Source organism: Lytechinus variegatus, chromosome 3 (genome assembly GCF_018143015.1).
Source record: "Lytechinus variegatus isolate NC3 chromosome 3, Lvar_3.0, whole genome shotgun sequence".
Classification (NCBI taxonomy): Eukaryota; Metazoa; Echinodermata; class Echinoidea; order Temnopleuroida; family Toxopneustidae; genus Lytechinus; species Lytechinus variegatus.
Genome location: NC_054742.1, coordinates 5,175,570 through 5,194,166, shown reverse-complemented (window position 1 = coordinate 5,194,166; position 18,597 = coordinate 5,175,570). Strand labels below are relative to the sequence as shown.

The window sequence follows — 18,597 nt, the reverse complement described above, 5'->3', positions numbered from 1 at the left end:
GAGTGAAAATACCTGTATTTTCTATTTAGAATGACAAAAAGCAATTTATCAATTCAATATCATCAAAAACTTTAGCAATATGGTTGTTAGGCCCTCCAAATTGTTGATATTTTGATGAAAAAGCCGTTTCTGCTGCAATATTTGACGCAACTCAAATAGATCAAATATTGTCGCAGAAATTGTCATTTGCCCCTGAAAGTATCTGCGGCAAATATTTGACGCAGCTCAAATAGCTGCATCAAATATTGCCGCAGAAATTGTCATTTGCCGCTGTTTTGAGATTTGCCGCAGAAAATGGGAGTTGCCGCTGCGGCAAATGTTTTATGAAACGGGCCCCAGGTCAATCAAAATATTTTCGAATTCGTGCTGGTGAGCAACACGTTCACTCCCAGCGATAGGGACTTGTTTAAAAATGGCATAGGAAATATGCATTTTCTAAGTATGGTAAACTCAGTAGAATTTAGGTATTAAATTGTGAATGAACTATTGGTAGGTAAGACATGCGTAGAGGATTATTTGTCTTTATCCATTTCTATTTTCCACATTTTTCTTTTGTTTGACTTTATTTTCTAGGGGGAAGCCCCACTCCCCCATTCCTGTGGATGCCAATTGGTTGGGGGCTTGGAATAGTGCAAGTTAAAAGGGTGAACCTGAACTTTATAGATATCAAGAGAGAAAGAATTGGAAAGTTAAAATGAATAAAAACAAAGATGGAGAGAGTGAGAAAGATGGTGGACTTTCAAGGGGCATTAAAAAATCTCATATTAAAACATCATTTTTGTTTTTGTAATTATTCTATTTACCCAGGGTCAGTCAAAATATTAGCATCCACAGGAGGGTGGGATCCTTCCCGCCTTAAAACTGAAATCTAAAGAAAAGTGTAGAAATGGATAAAAGACAAAGATCCTCTGCGCATGATTTACCAGCAAATGCAGCTCATTCAGAATTTAACTCTTAGAGCACCTAAATTGTACTATAGGCCTACAATATGTGTTTACCATGCTTAGGAAACACATATTTCCTAAGCTATTTTAAAACGAGTCCTACTGCTCGGAAGTGAACAAGTTGCTTCCTTACTCATATTCAAGAACGTTTTGACTAACCTCCTTTTTTAATTGGTTGCTTTGCTCCCTCACATACCCAACAATTTGTTGTCCTCTACATTTCTTCTGCTTGGTCACTTCGCTCCCTCTTACATATTCCTCAAATCTCTTGGCCCCTGCATTTTCCTTCTGTCATTTTGCTCTCTCGCATATATCCCCCCCCCCACAAAATTCTGCTCTGTCGCATTCGCTCCCTCGCACATATCCCAAAATTGTTTTGCCCCACCCTGCATTTTTTTTCTGCTGACAGCCATGTCCTGCCCAACCTCTCTCTCCAATACCTTGAAATGATGGGGGGGGGGGGGTAACTTTAGATATGAGAGTGACCGAACAATTGTAAATCAGTGAAATATTTGACTTTTCTTTTGATTAGTTAATATTTTCTGTGAGAGTGATTATTGCAAAGGATTATACCCCTTTCTGTACACAAAACATACCAGTATTTTGAGAAATAACAACAGAAAAAAGACCACATTCTTCCTGACTGTTCAAATCCTTAAAAAAATAAAATATGGTAATTTTTACTTTCTCAGGCATTCATCACAGGCTCCCCAATTCCTGTCTCTATTTCTCTATCACCCCCATTCTTAATTCATCTTTTTGTCTCTATCCAACAGCTCATTTATAACTGTGGCCTTGTTCTATCCTACATGTATTCTATTCTTCTGTCAGCTTGCCGTCATTCCTACTTTTCACAAACTTTTTTCTCTTCTGACATTCAAATCAGAATGAATATACTGTAAGACATCTTCAAATTCAATGAATTCATTTTTGTTACATGCCCAGTGATAAACGTTTTCATTGAGCTATTTTAAATAATCAGAATCCACACAGCGTAAATTTTTTGTTGTAAAGTTGTGCAAATCAATGTTTGTCCAAACTTAAAAGCAAGTAATGTATAAGGTAGGACTTCTGTGTGGTTTTCAGCCTCTTCTCCAAGTTTTAATACAGTCCATTATTGTTGTTGACTTCCACTTTACCCCTCTTGGACTTTCTGGTATTCAGTAGGAGTGGTCTTCGAGAAATTAAGGTGCTGAAGACTTTGGCACTGGTGTCTTTGCAGTATCTGGGAGGTTGTTTGCTGAATCGAAAAGTCTTTTGGGAAATACCTTGGTTTGGGTGAATTCTGTAGGAGACGAATTAATAAAAAAATAAGAAAAACAATATTGAACAAAAACAGATACAAGAATGAAAAGATAACTATTCAAAGATAATTTTTCAATCAAATATTCGATTATCCATGAAGAACAATATTCGTTTAGAAATCAAACCTTTTGCAGTGACTTGCAACAAGATAATTTTTTTAAAAATATACATGATATATAAACCCTATCTAGCCCCGGGGGGGGGGGGGGCTTAATAAACTCCCCTCCCCATCCACATTTTTCATGATAAGTCCACAATGAGAAATGAGGTACCATGATTACTTTTTGGTCAATTCTGCAGAGCTTTTGAGATACCCGGATATTCAGTTACCCAACATTTTATGAGTTTATGTCGGACCAAAAATTGCTCAAAAATATTATTTTGTATACACATTTAATCCAATGGAAATTCTATTTTCAGTCATAATTGACAAATTTATCATTATTCTTGCACTTATTGGTTGAAAATAATCAAATCTTTGCTTTTTATAATCAGAATAGTGCCATGAACAGATCCCATTAAAAAAACTATAAAATACATAAGGCCCCAAAACAAAGAAATACATATGGAATTATAGAAACAATAAAATACATAAGATTAGAAATGTCATTTACCATTTATTTTTGAGCAACTTTGTTAGAAATCATAGAATTTCGGGAATTCTTTAGAGATTAACCTTTAAAACAAAGAATTCTCTATTACGCATAAATTAGCATTACTAATTTATTAACAATAAATAATTTATTAACAATAAATTTTAATGAATTCTGTAACCTTTAGTTCCATGCTTGCAGATTACATTGATGTTGATGTGTGCATTGGTTTTCGTTTTGATCAGAGGCAAGATCTGAAGAGGGGGACCAAAAAAGCCCACCTCCCAGGATTATGAGTTAAACCAAATTTTAAAAAATATATTTATTTAGTAGTTTACTGTAAATACACAGTATAGGCCCCGGTCCATGGTTATCCTCCTGATTAGGATAATTTTCATCTCTATTTTGCTACTGAAAATTGAATAATTAAAGCAATGTTCTATCAAAACAAAGGTAGATAAAACAGAATATATATTTCTTTAGAACGCATGTATGATATAGATCCACTGTACCTTCTGAAGACGAGGCGGGAAATCAAATATGGTTGGGACAGCATCCTGTTTAAGACGTATCGTCTGCCCAGGTCAAAGCAAGCATCTTCAAAATGATCAGAACAGAGTACAGAGCTCTTGGAGGAATTCAATGAAGCTCGCTTCATATTGACCATCCTTACTGTGTTACAGTTCCGGTCTTGGTACCGGTTCAGTCCAATGGCTGAATGGGAATCTGCAGCAAATGTAAACACATGTCATAGAATCAATTACACATAATTAAGAAAGTTTGACGTGTCCAAAGGAAACAGATGCCCCCGCAGAATTGTAGTACAAAATGTTTTTTTATTGTTTTATGATGCAATTTTCTGTAAATCAATTAAACTATACACTAAATAAAATAAGATTTCAGTTCTTGATGTTTTAATAAGAGATTACCACAATTTTGTTTATGAATTTTGAACAGAAAAGTTGATATTTCCCCCCAAATTACTAAATCATGGAAATTGAATGCCTACAAAAAAAAACACTTTATAAGTAATATGACATTTCATTCCTAATACATGATTATATACGTGTTGTCCCTAGGTATCCTGAGTCTTGTCAATCGAGGGGGGGGGGGCGAGGAGAATTTGCACAATGGAAAAATTGATATACATTGGGTTTCAAAGCTTAATTTCATTTCGGGTAAATCAATATGCTTTATTTCATTTGAATCAATTATACCAATTTTAGGGCATAAAATACAAATTCAATTCAAACCTATAAATATAGCCCTTGAACTACTTATTTTTTTAATTCAGGAATTCTGATCAAATGTATATTAAAAACAATCAGTAGGCCTATATAATGTTTTTAACCCTTATGAGACTGGGGGCTGATTTACCCCCTTGTCATATTTTGCAATAAATCCACTGCGCAATTTTTTTTACCGCATCACTCACAGACTTACAGCATCACTCACTCACTTTTTCGAGTCTCGCGCAACTTTTGAGACCAAAATTGCGACCCCCTGGTATGTGTTTTCGAAATTACACAACATTTTGGAAGTGCATGCAGACCAAAAGTTGCTGGAAAAATGTGAATTTGCGTACAAATCTATGGAAATAGTGTTTTTAGCCATAATTCATAAATGTGCCATTATATTTCCTTTTACTGATTAAAATCAATTAATTTCAACTTTTTTACGGTCAAATATGGTCCCCGACTATTTCCATTGAAACAACAATAAACACATAAGAAAATAAGTGTGATGTTGAAATATATTGAGTCTGTGAACCAAAAGTGATCATTTCAGGGGCATTATTTAGTTAATTAGAGCAAACTTTTGATTTTACGCATAAATTAGCAATGAGATTTAGGCAAAATTTGATTATAGTTTTTTAGAATATACCATGGGTAATGCGTTTGCCAATCATCGCTGTGATCCCATGATTGACTGCCCAGATCATAAAGCCCCCCCCCCCAGTCTTCTTAGGAAATGAAATAGCCCAGTCTATGTAGGTTACTGGTAATGTTTTTTTTTTTTACTTTTTCATTTTTCTTATGTACAGATTTTCAAATTTATTACTAATAGAAATTTTCAGCAATTTCTGAAAATAATGATACAGATACAAATTTTGGCAATGACTCACATTGAGTTGTACATGAAATCAAGTTTTTAAGCAATTCGGAATCTGATAATATGCACTTGTGTATATCATAACTGCGTAACCATGCATGCATTCCAAAAATAGTCTTGAATGTTGTGTGGCCCTGCCATGTTTACGAATTTATTGTAGATAAAAGTGAGCTAATCACATAGATTTGTTTGTTAAAATGATATTCTTAATATTGATTGCTGTGCAAGATTGAACAGGGAGAAGAGGAACATGACAAAGCAATCAAGAAAGAGTAAAGGGGGAAGAGAAAGAGGATTTATTTATAACACACAAGTAAAAAAAATGTGTTTTAAAACACACTGGTTAAAACGTGCCAACCCGGGCCCCAGTTAACGCGATCAGAAATCTATTCAATATGATTGAACTTAATATCATGCAGAAATCAATACGCATATAAATATAATCAAAAAAATAAATTTTGAACCAACTTGCATAATGAGCTGTGAACTTAGCCTGTATTTTGGTGACATCTACCTACACACCAAATTTTTTAAAATCCATTGAATGTTTTTCAAGTTATTGCGCGGAAACCAAGGGGGGGGCTGACAGGGGCAACACTTAATGCCCCCTCCGGGCTTCATCTGCAGGGGCATAAAAACTCTAGGCCTACTCATCAGCAGGGGCCCGTTTCTCAACACCTGGACAAGTTAGTCCTATTTATCTACCAAACACAGAATTAGTTCCAAAATTACCCAAAAGGATTAACTAGAATCCATTAATATCATATTGATACTATTGGTGGAAAGTACATACCAGACGTAGCCTTAGTCACAAAATAGCAAATTTTCCAAAAGTTGCAAAAAATAGAGGCAAAATATGCTTAAAAAGTACTTAAACATGCAGACATGGGCATTAAATTTCTGAGGAAATGAAATTAACACTAATTCATATCATGATAAAAAAAATCACATGTAAGTGGACATTGAGATATTTATCCCAAGATATAAAATTTGAATAGTTTACGTAAGTAAACCATAAGGCTTTCTTCCTAACATGATGGTTTCTAGTGTTGCTGTTGGATGTTTGTGGTCTATATCATGGTTGTTCCACTTTATGTTTGTCATTTTGCCTCCGACGAAGATTCTGCTAGGATCGAAAGCTTAGGCCCCCTTTTGACTCTCTAATTTACTCCATTGGCTCTTTTTTTTTTTTAGATAAGCAGTTTTCAGCAGCTTCTTTTTGCCTTTAATATGATGATAATCAAACAGATTTTCAGGATTCCAAACATCATCAAAAAATATATTATCATGGATTGTTAAACTCTTTAGATACCTAAACGCACAATTTTATGAATGCTATGCGTATATTAGAGGAAGAATTTATTAAAATTTTGATAAGGGTCTGAAAACGAGTCCAATTATGGATGACCTGAAGTGGTAGAATCTTTGTCAATTCAATTATTTTACTACCTTAAATTAACACTTGTTATAATTTCTGTGCATTACAATTACTATTAAATGATTTATCCCACTTGTTTGCTATATAATTCATTTTTCTTTAAATTATTACGTAATAAAATTTTCAAATTTCGAGGCTCATTTGAATGTCACAGTCTATCCACATGATATCACTACATAAAGGACAAGTCCACTCCAACAAAAACTTTATTTGAATAAAAAGAGAAAAATTCAACAACCATAACACTGAAAATTTCATCAAAATTGCATGTAAAATAAGAAAGTTATGGCATTCTAAAGTTTCGCTTCATTTCACAAAACAGTTATGCACATCTCGGTCGATATGCAAATGAGAAACTGATGACATCACTCACTATTTCTTTTGTAATCTATTATATGAAATATGAATTATTTTTATTTTCTCGTCATTGTCATGTGAAATGAAGTGTCATTCCTCCCTGAACACGTGGAATTACATTATTTTAACATTTTGTGCTTCAGGCAAGGAGGTCCTAATTGTCAAATTTGTAAAAAATGAAATATTGTATAATTCAAACAATAAAAAAACAAAAGAAATAGTGAGTGACATCATCGACTCTCTCATTTGAATGTAACTGGCTCGTTAATATAACTATTTTGTTCAAAATAAGCGAAACTTTGAAATGTCATTAATTTATTATTTTACATCCGATTTTGATGAAATTTTCAGCATTGTGCTTGTCTGGTCTTTCTCCATTGATTCCAATCAACATTTTTTCTGAGGTGGACTTGATCCTTAAGAAAGAAGTAAGTTATGACAGGTTTGGAGATGTCATAACTATTTGGTCAAGTTGTCCCCGATCTTGGCAAAGAGGGATTCGTGAAACAGTTCGCTAACAGGTAGCTAACTATTTCCAATTTAGTTAAGAAGTTAGAAGACTTAACGGTGTTGAGAAACGGGCCCCAGTCTACGCAAGCAGAACCAAACAGAATCAGTTTGCCACACTCAAATTCCCAATTTGCACTCGCATCAATTATTTAGTTACGTACCTATCATTTTATGATCTAGTGCATAGAACAAATGACCATTTTTTTTAGGTCGGAATGTCAACAATTTTCAGCTCGTGCTTCGCATTCCCATTATTGAAATATGTACCATCCTCATGGTTAAACAGTCCTTAACAGGATCATGCTAGAACACTTATTAAAAATTATGTTCGTGCTTGGCATTCTCAGTAATTATCTAGAACACACACATCTTGTTCAGGATCACAAACGGTGCCTAGAATGTTAAATTTTCAGGACAAAATACATCCTAAATACATATATAAAAGTTCCAAAAAAAGTAAGAAAAAAAATTGCTTGCCTTTGCACTTTTTATATAAGGCCTACGTGATTATTTCATATTGATGTTATTTTATAAGAAACCAACTCGCATATTTAATGACCCAGTGTAGTGGTCCACCCGGATACCCCCAACCAGTAATTGGGAGGAGATACCTGCGGGTCACAGTTCTGTGTGCGCACCCTTGTAGGCGACCCAGATTGGCTGGCTCCTCCAATACGCCTTGGAATGTCTTTAACAGATATATGGCACTATATAAATGCTGTGCATCATCATCTACCAACACACCCAAATTTTAAAAAATCTGATGACTTTTGATAAGATATCGTGAGGAATCCAACTCGCATATTTAATGAGCTGTGATCTTTGACCAGCATATTCCGAATTCGAACTTAGCCTGTATTGGTATCATCTACCTACACACCCAAATTTGTTCAAATAAGTAGAATATTTCATAACTCATAAAAAAGACATTATCATGCGGAAACTAAATTGCATATTTAATGTGTTTTGACCTGCCGACTCCAAATTCAAACTTGGCCTGTACTATCAGAGGGTCGTGTGTTCGAATCCCGCCATGGACTAGCGTCCTTTGGCAAGGCGTTAATCCACTTTGCCACTCTCCACCAGGTGTTAAATGGGTACCTGGTAGGATGTGAAAGCCTATGTATAATGTAGTATGCCTAGCAATTGAGTCTTGGAACTCTTGTTGGAGTGCTCCCCAGGGAGTGGAGAAGGTGCATACATTGTACGCAGGCATACAAGGTTCTGATGACCGTGGTAATACTGAGTCTGGAAAGCGCTTAGTCTCTTAGAGACGTCGTTCCGATGCATTAAGCGCTATATAAATATGTGGAATATTATTATTATTACTATGGTGTCATCCACTCCTATGGTGTCACCCACTCCAAGCTGTGGGGAAGTTACACATTGATGCAGAGGTTCGAGCCCTGATCACGTCTTTCGGATTGTGACATTAAAGGTCGGTCCCAGACGTAAATAATCAAACCTGATTGATATACGTCTGTCAAAAACTCAAAATACACACACACACTCCTAGTACCAATGATTAATGTTAATGTTTGGACCTCATAGGCGACATTACCCAAAATATGGGTTGCCGGTTGGACAATGCTGTTCTGAATCTGATTTCAAACCCAAGACTTTGGTAAATGTACGCCTTAATACAAATTGGAGTTATGCGATATGACTTTCATTTGGTGGGAAGACATTTAATACTTTATAAAATTAGTTGAAATTAAAATGGATTATATTAATGCTCACTGTTGGTGAGCATTTCTACACGATCCCCCTATTGAGATTTATAGTAAATATTTTGGAATTATATTAGTTATGCGACCCCTCCCTCATGATGATCACAGCATTATTTGTAATGGGGATATATTTCGTTCATATTCTTGTCTCTTCTTTCTCTTTTTAGCCTTTTTTTTGCTTGTTAAAACCTTTTCATTTTTTGGGGGGGGGCTTGCCAAATTTTATGTGGGTCAAAATTACATTCATTTTTTTAGTGACAATCTTATTTTTCATTTGTCAAATTTTACGCAAGACAAAATTACCTTCGATCATTATTACAGTTAAAACCTTTTTTTTAATTTCAATTTTTTTTTTGGGGGGGTTGCCAAATATAACATGGACAAAATGACTTTCCCTTTTCTTATTTATTTTTTTGGGGGGAGCTTGCCGAATATCACGCGAACGAAATGACTTTCATTTTTAGTGACCATCACTTTACGTGAGACAAAATGACCGGTTTTTTTTAAGTGAGAACCTTTTTTGGGAGTTGTCTAATTGTACTTGAGAAAATTCACCCCACCCCCCCCCCCCTACTTTGGAAAATCTTGGATTTACCTCTAGTTTTAATCATGATTAACCCTAAATAGACTGGGCTATTTCGATGCCTAAGAAGACTGGGGAGGGGGGCTGATTCAGCGCCCCCTTATGATCTCGGACGTCGATTGCGCGATCGCGACGAAAATTGGCACACATTACCCATGGCATAATCTACCAAATTATCACATCAAATTATGCAAAAAATCTCATGTTTCATTAATTATGCTAATTTTTGCGTAAAATCATTAGTTTGCTCTAATTAATAAAATAATGCCCCTGAAATGCTAATTTTTGTTTCACCTACTCTAGATAGGCATCTGATCAAATTTATTTTTAAAAAATTTCAACATCATGTTTATTTTCTTATGTATTCTATTGTTTTCTAAATTTCTTATGTATTTCATTGTTTTTCGACTTTGTTTTTCATTGTTTTTTCAATGGAAATTGTCAGGGACTTTATTTTGACCATGAAAAAGAAATAATAAATTGATCTTAAGCAGTAAAAGGAAAAATAATAATACATTTATGAATTTTGGCTAAAAACACTATTTGTATTGGATTTGTACACAAATTCACGTTTTTGAGTAATTTTGGGTCTGCATGCACGAACGAAATGTTGCGTAATTTCGAAACTGTGTACCCGGGGGTCACAATTTTGGTCTCAAAAGTTGTGCGAGACTTGAAAGTAAAAAGTCAGCGAGCAACGCGGTCAAAAAGATTTGCGCGGCGGATTTATCACGAAAAATGTCGAGGGGGGGGCTGATTCAGTCTTTTTAGGGTTAAGATCATGCGTATACCACGGCAGAGGCGTAAACCGCTGCAGGGGCATGCAGGCTGGCCCTTGATCCCTAGTGGATTTCACCGGAAAAAAAATCCAGATAAGAGAAAAGGAAAGAAAGAGAGAGGGGGGGGGGAGAAAGGGAAGACTGGGAAATAAACGAAAAGGTCCCCCCCAAAAAAAAGGAGGGGAAAAGAGAGAAGAAAAAGCGAAATCATTAAAGGGGTGTATATTATAACTTCATTTATAATTGTTTTTCCTTCTTTTATGGGGGGGGGTCAAAAAAATAAAAACCTTAACGAAATGTTTTTCTATAATTACATTTAGGTCTACACTCGCGATTTAATAAAAAATAGTAGCCATCTATATACAAATGATGCGTTAGAGTGGGTCAGTAGGAACTCTGTGTACAAGGTAACCACATGCACACAGTTCCACTGACCCACGAAAGAAACCCATGCATCATCTGTTTTATAGAATGGAATTTTTTTTTTAATAAACCACAAAAATTAATGATTTACTGGATGCATGATAATTTCATGCGTCCGGTAAATTTAATTTACCGGACACATGATTTTTTTTACCGGACGCATGATTTATTTACTGGACGCATGATTTATTTACCGGATCGATGCATGAAAATTCCAAAATCTAATGCAGAGCGCAGACACTTTGATAACCCTGGACAACATAAATATGGGCTTAACTGGATGTTGCCACAAAGATATTGTTATACCCAAAATGCCAGATACAGCTTTGCATTGACTATATCTTGAGCAGTTGAGGCAGCCTCCGACCTCCAATACATGTAGCTGTGTGTGTGTATGCGGGCCGCGCCGGGGGCCAGCGCCTGCCTGGGCCTGCAGTGGATATTTCGCTGTGCACAGCCAGCCCAGGGCAGTATAGATCTAACGTTAGATCGTACATGTATGTCTGGACTTCTCAACTAACGAGTATGTGGGCAGTTTTAATCCCAATGACAATTACGGTACCGTATTTGTACTTACAGATCATTTTGCATCCTTTGATTCATTCTGCTTTGATCGAAATTCAAATTTTGACGTAAACAAGTGACGGTAACAGTACATGCGCGATGACATCACAATGACCTTTTCGGGCGATTGCTTGTTTACAGTGGATATCGTTGCGTTTTGATTATCGGGATATCGTTCATGCAGCCCAGTAAAATTTTTGCATTGCTCTCAACCAATCAGATTGCAGGGATTTTCTCATCCATTCTATAAAAAGTTTTAAAATTGCTAAAGATCCAGAGATATCAAAACCCACCTGCTGATTTAGCACTGGGGTACACAAGCCAGGGTTATGCCCAGTGCATGCCCCCCGAATGTTCTACGTACAACCAAGATATAAAAAAATGAAGGGAATTAAAGAAACCAAAATTAGGAAAAGTGTAAGGTAAGATATCTGTCTCAAATTTAGATTTGCACAAAAGGTTTTTTCTCGCTTGCTTCATTCGCTTGGAACATATAAAGCAACTTTATTCCCACGTGCCATATGTTTCGGCCTCTTTCTTTCTACTATTTCATTTTTTTTACTCATCATGCTCCTGCCACACAGGGGTTTGCCCTAATGCATGAACAATCATTAAAAAATATCATTTTCATACCATGTGACTGGGAATTTTTTCCTCTACCCCTCCCCCCTCCTCGATCCCTGTATCGATTTGACTTGACATGGGCCTATACCTGATGTATTCTGCTTCAATATAAAATCATAACGGATAGAACGCCTTGAATACAGGCCAAACAGCCTAACGACACACACACACACACATTGCCGTGTCACGTGACAATCAGTATTAAACGAGGATGTGTACAACCCTATGGCGACAAGGCTAGTCGCAAAAGTTGAGCAAGTTCTGGACGAATAGTTTTCAATACCCCAAGAAAAGAAGTAGTATCTAGGGACTAATTAAAAATAGTTTTCTTAATGGAGTTCCATGTTAAAATCTAGTAATTTAAGTCCAACTTTTAATTCGCGTGCACTCACTTTTTTAACACAGGAATTAATAGGCACGGTGCCTAGAGTGTCATCTACCAACACACCTAAATTTAAAAAAAAACAATCAAATATATTTCAATTTATTGCACTGAAACCAAGTGGGGGTGGGGGGGGGGAGGCAGGCAAATCAATGGACAGGTGGAACGCTTAATGCCCCCTCCGGACTTTGTCTGCGAGAGCATAATTACAGAGGAGCTGAATTTGAAGAGGGCCTGAATCAAGACTGAAACATCGCAATAGGGCACTCACACTAGTACGAGGCCCGGGGGGGGGGGGGGCACTCAGTATATAATGCATAGTGGGTATGTGCCGCGGAGGGGACCCCCATTTTTACACCCAAATTTCCGTTCCAAGCCAAGGCATAGCATTTTTGTCTTATTGAGAAAAAAAACAAAGAAAGCTGCTCCAAGGCAAAGCATTTTGTTCTTATCTAGAAAAAAGAAGAAATTCGCTCCAAAGCTTCGCATATTTTTCGTTACGCCATTCCGGTCGCATTGATCTGCTGCAATTTTGGTGAAAAGCGGCCACAGAGCGCTGTCCGACCATCGTCTCTGAGCGAGCGCACCCGGCGGAGGCTGCGCTAGCTGCATCACGGATGCCCGTTCCATAGGGATGCATACGCACGTACTCACACGCTGGCGATCGATCCGTTCCAACTTCCAAGGACCCCCATTTCACAAAATTTTAGTTCCAAACCCCGTTCCGAGGACCCTCCTTTTTACAATACTCCCGCTCCAAGCCCAAGGCCCCCGTTTTTGTCTCTCCTGCGGCACACCCCCACCACTTTTTTGTTCAAGTGCCCCGGCCCGGGGTACGAGGTTAGTGAGGCTGGGTAAACTTGCGCCAAGTTGCGGCCAAGCCCGCCCAACATGCCCAAACTGTTGAATAAATTTGTTATTTCAAATTAAAAAAAAATATATTTGTCATCTGATTTCAATGAAATTTTCAGCATTTTGCTCTGTATGAATTTTACATTATTTGCTAAGTTCTAGGCCAAAATATCTTCAGCCTGTATAATTCCTCACCATTTTAGGTGTGCAGAAAAGACCAATCCCCCCCCCCCCCTTTGTCTGACTACAGTACACAAACTTGAATACATGGGACTATAATTTTTACAGTACACAGCTTCTTGCAAATGAAAGTAGCAGGTATGGCAACCACTACGATTTCCCATTTTGTTTTCAACGTAATTCAAACATAGCTGAACTTACGAATGCAATGTCCGTCCACATTCTACTAATTAGAGAAGTTGTTTGCAGCTCTTGTTGGCATGAATAACCATGATAACGTGAAATCTAAGCTAAACAGGAAAGGTTCACCAACATGCCGACCTGTGAGTGTGACCGTCCCGCGGCCGGATATCGATCGATCGAAGATCGGCTTGAGCAAGGTGCAGCCAATCAGCGACGATCTCATATACCCTGCCAGAAAGAGGAGACAGAATTATTTTACATGGACGGAATTTTTTGTGATGTCACAAAATCATTTCGTCGACGGAATTTTTTGTGATGTGACACAAAATCATTTCATCGACGGAATAGATATTCGCATCGCAACGAAATGAATTTTGAGGACGCAATTTTATTTCGTCTCGACGAAATTGATTATAAGTGTGACACAAAATAAATTTCGTATACGAAATCACACTGCATCATGACGAAATGAATTTCGTTGGAGTGATCGAAACACAAATTTTCCTACAGAATTTTCCTTTGAACACTTGGGGTGCCATTTCGTTAGATCAAAATTCATTTCGTGTGTACGAAATAAATTTTGTGGACGAAATTACATTTTGTCTCGACGAAAATTTATTTTGTGTGACAAGAATAATTTCGTATACGAAATAAAATTGCATCATGACGAAATCATTTTCATATGAACAAAAGAACTTTTGTGTACGGAATGGCGTGAATTGGACGGAGTATGGCACGCCAAAAAAAGTTTGTGGACGCAATTACATTTCGTCTAGACGAAATTTTTTTCGTTGAGACAAAATTAATTTTGTGTGACACAAAATAAATTTCGTGTACGAAATAAAACAGCGTCATGACGAAAAGATTTTCGTCTGAATAAAAACACATTTTGTGTACGGAATTGCTTGAATTGCACAGAATATACTGGCGTACACTTGGCACGCCATAGATATGGCCCGTAAGACATGAAAGAGTATCTTCTCCCAAATAATTTGATACCATATTATAGGTCCTATAATGTGTGATAAGTCGTCAGGCTAGGATAATAAGTAGGTATTCTTTGCAGTTATGTAAATTTTGACTTGCGCCAAAGTAATAAGGCATGACATTATGACATCTGGATTCAGTCACTGCAGCCATGCTTTACTCTGGTGCAAATCATCATTTTGTCAAAAATACCTCCTGATTATCCAAACGTTAACACATAACCATACTTTCATCAAATTATTTGTGGAAAGCTATTTCATACCTTATATAATAACTATGTGTTCATGAAGTATTTTTTTCCTGAAATTAAGGATTTGTGAGGTGTCAAATTCTTCTGTCGATAAATAAAAAATTCTCACAGATATGTCGCTATTATACTCCTGACCCAGATTCAGGTTATCAAAAAATGTATAATTTATGAGTGATTTGAACCTATTCTGAACAATACCACATTATCATGATGGCCGTGTATAGGCTATGTGTTATGCACCGAGGGTATGCAGGGCGGTTAACCCTAGGTCTTGTTCCTAAAGTTTAATTTTTCCCTTTCTTTTCTTTCCTTTTCACTTTGTTTTCTCTTTCTATCCTTTTTCTTCTTTTCTTATTTCCCCCTCCCTTGCCCTTCCTTTTTTTCTCGTTTTATTTCGTTTAACCTCCCTTTTCCCCTTTTCTTTCTTTTCCCCTTCATTTTTTCCCGCACTACATTTCCCTTTATCTTTTTTGCTTCTTTTCCCTTTATATTTCTTTCTTTTCTCTCGTTCTTGCTCGTTCCATTTTCCATTCCTTTCTTTCTCTTAGCTCTCTCCCTCCCCCCCCCTTTCTCTCTCTCTCTTCGGGGGGCAAGACACCTTCGGCCCCCATGGATCAACGCCTGGGGTGCATGATCTTCCCCTATATCACTTTCACTCCACTGATCGTACTCCCCCTTAACCCTAATAAAAGCGAAAAGCTGGCGTTGGGTCTTCCAAGTGCATTTCTAACCAAAAAAATTTCAAAGAATTGTTTACAAAACTTTTAGCCTGAATTCTTAATAATTCTACTTTTAATCATTATAGTCAATTATTTTGACTCTTTTTGTTAGAATAAAGTTGTTGACAATTTCCATGAAAAACAATAGAATATGATAAATATGATTTAATATACGAACTATAACCTGTTTGTCCAGAGGCGTCGATCCGGGGGGGGGAGCAGGGGGGGCGATCGTCCCACCAATGAAAATATTGGGGGAACATATCGTTTTGCCCCCCCCCCTAATAATTCTGCATGTAGAAAAAAATAAGATTATAATGTTACACAGAAATCAGCAAGCGAGATTGAGATACACAACTCGTTCTTTATTTAAAATCGTGCCCAAAATGTCCGCTTAAAAATTTTCAGCTCGCGTTTCGCGCTCGCATCATTTCTTCAGCAAAACCCCATACTTTTCATGATTAAATAGAATGTCCCGTTTTGAGTTCTAAACCTCAAAAGAACTCCCACTTCGATTTGCAATAATCTTTTGTTGGATATATATCTTATTCTTTATCAAAAACGTCCATTAAACATGTTAAACTGGGTTTTTTTTTCAGACCGAAATATCAAAATTTTCACCTCGCGCTCGCATCTATTTTTGTTTTAGATACCCATCTTAATCACTGGTACAAAAAAATGCTTAGAATATCAAGCTTTCAGGTCAGAATATAAAGCAATCCAGCTCGCTCTCGGCACTCGCATTATCTGTGTAGTGAGATATGTATCCTCCTCATGAGTTACTACAAACAGTCCTAAACAGGCACTTTTATCCTGTTTTCAGGTCAGTGTACTAAAAAAAATCAGCTCACGCTTCGCGCTGGCATTAATTTGTTTTGTGTGATCGAGCGCCTTTGGGAAGTTGATTTATGATTTTGCCTCCCAATCTGAAAAATAGATGAAGGCCCCTATGTTTGTCACAATTTGGTGCCCTCCCGTCTAATCGCCAACGCCATTACACAGTGCTTGAATATGGAAATCAACACATGAAGACACAATGTTTGTTATAAAAATTATTTACATTTAATCTACAAAGTAAATATTATTTAAACTTTTTGTTCAAAGGAGATACAAGTCAGTTAAACAGATAACAATACCCACATGAGTTAAAAATGAAATTGAATAAATATAAAAACTCATAGATATGTCTCTCCACGACAGCCGAAAGCGTTCTGTGATGAGATTTGTAAGTGATTTTAACGATAGATTTTATGTTTTAAAAATCAATGGCGTAATGACCACAGAATTTTGATGAGGCAGACATGGAGTAATGGGCCAAAAATCTGACTTTTATAATACAAAAATATGTAATAGGCCTATAGTTTAATATCCAGAAAATCACGTCATATTTCAATTTTTCCTGTATATTCCTTTTTCATTTAGTAGTCAGAAATTTGTGGGTCCATATTGCCCAAGCCCCCACCATCAGTGATGAAAATCACCTACAATACTCTTCATGAAATGCTTCGCTGGAAAATATATGCAACAAAAAGAAAGAAGAAAGTCAACTCTGGAATAGTTAATCGACTGATAAGTTCTACGTATACAAAGTACATGTATTGAATACCTTCTTTCTACATTATTCGAGTACTAGTATTACTAGATTTTTGTAGTAATATAAATCTAATTCATTGTCCACTTTTACATACATTATATCATCTCCCAATGGATATATCGGAATATATGTTTCAAATATAATGAGTAACTTGGATCGTCAAGTCATCAATATAATATATATCAAATTCTATGACCAGGATACGAGGAAATTATAAAATGATGAACAAACTTCATAATATCATGGTGGCCTGTTTCCCGTAACGTACTCCAAATAAAATAAGATAATGCAACAGTTCCATATGAGGCGGTTTCGTCCGATATGTTCACCGGCTAGGGGGAAGGGACGATCCTCTCCCATCATGCCCATAGGCTGCTGCAAAATTTCGAAATTCCAAAATTGGGTCGACGCGGAATGCGGCCCATGATTCTATGATATAGTATAGGTGTAATACAAGAGAACCAGTGGAACGCCTCAGACAGACTCGACTCCATTACACGATTCAATATAGCGCTAGTGCTGACTTTGAAACAACTCAGATGAATATTTTTTCAAAAAAAGTGTTCATTTGATAATAAAATATCAGTTTGTTGACCTCAGTTGACCTTTGGCCATCGCCTGTTGACTTGAAATAGTATTCCTCTATTTGCCGGTGCTTGGTAAATGTAAATTTGAAGAGACAAAGACTCAACATTATCTTGAAAACTTTAAATCATAAAATTAGCTTAATGATACCACAATGGTAAAAGTTCATTGGTCCTAAATGACCTTTAACCTTGATCATCATCATGTGACCTAAAACTCGTACCAATCGATCAGTGATACTTGATAACCCTTACGTCCAAGTTTTATGAAATAGATCCTTACACTGATATACATTCAAAGTTATGGTGATATTTAAAAAACTTAACATAGATTCCACTGTTGACGATGCAGCCGCCGCCGTCGGAAAAAAAGGTGACTCCGTCCCGCTTCTGCTGCGCAGTGCGCAGGTGTGAAAAATTATTAGGAGAAAAAAAATCTATAAGCAATTAACAGTTTAATTGATGTCTAACACAATTCACACAACATGCACAATTTGTGAATTGTGTTAGACATCAACTTAACTGTTATCAGATGGATTGTCATCATCAGGAAGTAATTCCTCAAAAAGCTGTGTGCACCGAGAAGGTAGCCTAGCTTAGCCGGGTAATAATAGCAGGGCCCGCTGGGAGAACAGTTTTCGGAACTGAAGTGGCTACCCTGGGTAAATATACCTTTATTATTATTATTATTATTATTATCAGGGCTATGAAAGTTTTTTTTTTAATTTTCCAATCGACTAATCATTTTTTTCTATGAAAAAAGTCCCAAGCTGATAGTGTATCTGATTCTGAAACAAGCCCAGGGCAAGTACTTGGAGAATAAGATTTAAAAAAAAACAAGTATACTTTCAAAATCTTGAACAAGGTGCTAATCCATCATCACTGGACAGAAATTGATTCAGAA

General features: G+C 36.6%; 1 protein-coding gene across 2 annotated transcripts; it reads right to left on the bottom strand.

Annotated features, from left to right (window-relative positions):
- Positions 1–123: 123 nt before the first annotated feature.
- Positions 124–13,788, bottom strand: LOC121410055. 2 transcript variants are annotated; one of them, XR_005969267.1, is made up of 3 exons: positions 13,578–13,788; positions 3,355–3,568; positions 124–2,229 (listed from the first exon to the last, which is right to left on the bottom strand). XR_005969267.1 is itself a non-coding variant. In XM_041601900.1 (3 exons), the coding sequence occupies exons 1-3, from the start codon at positions 11,356–11,358 to the stop codon at positions 2,046–2,048; spliced, it is 405 nt and encodes a 134-aa protein (XP_041457834.1). In that variant the 5' UTR covers positions 11,359–11,483; the 3' UTR covers positions 124–2,045. The 2 variants fall into 2 exon arrangements, 1 of the variants encoding a protein (XP_041457834.1); XM_041601900.1 differs by lacking the exon at positions 13,578–13,788 and adding an exon at positions 11,352–11,483.
- Between the last annotated feature and the right edge of the window lie 4,809 nt (positions 13,789–18,597).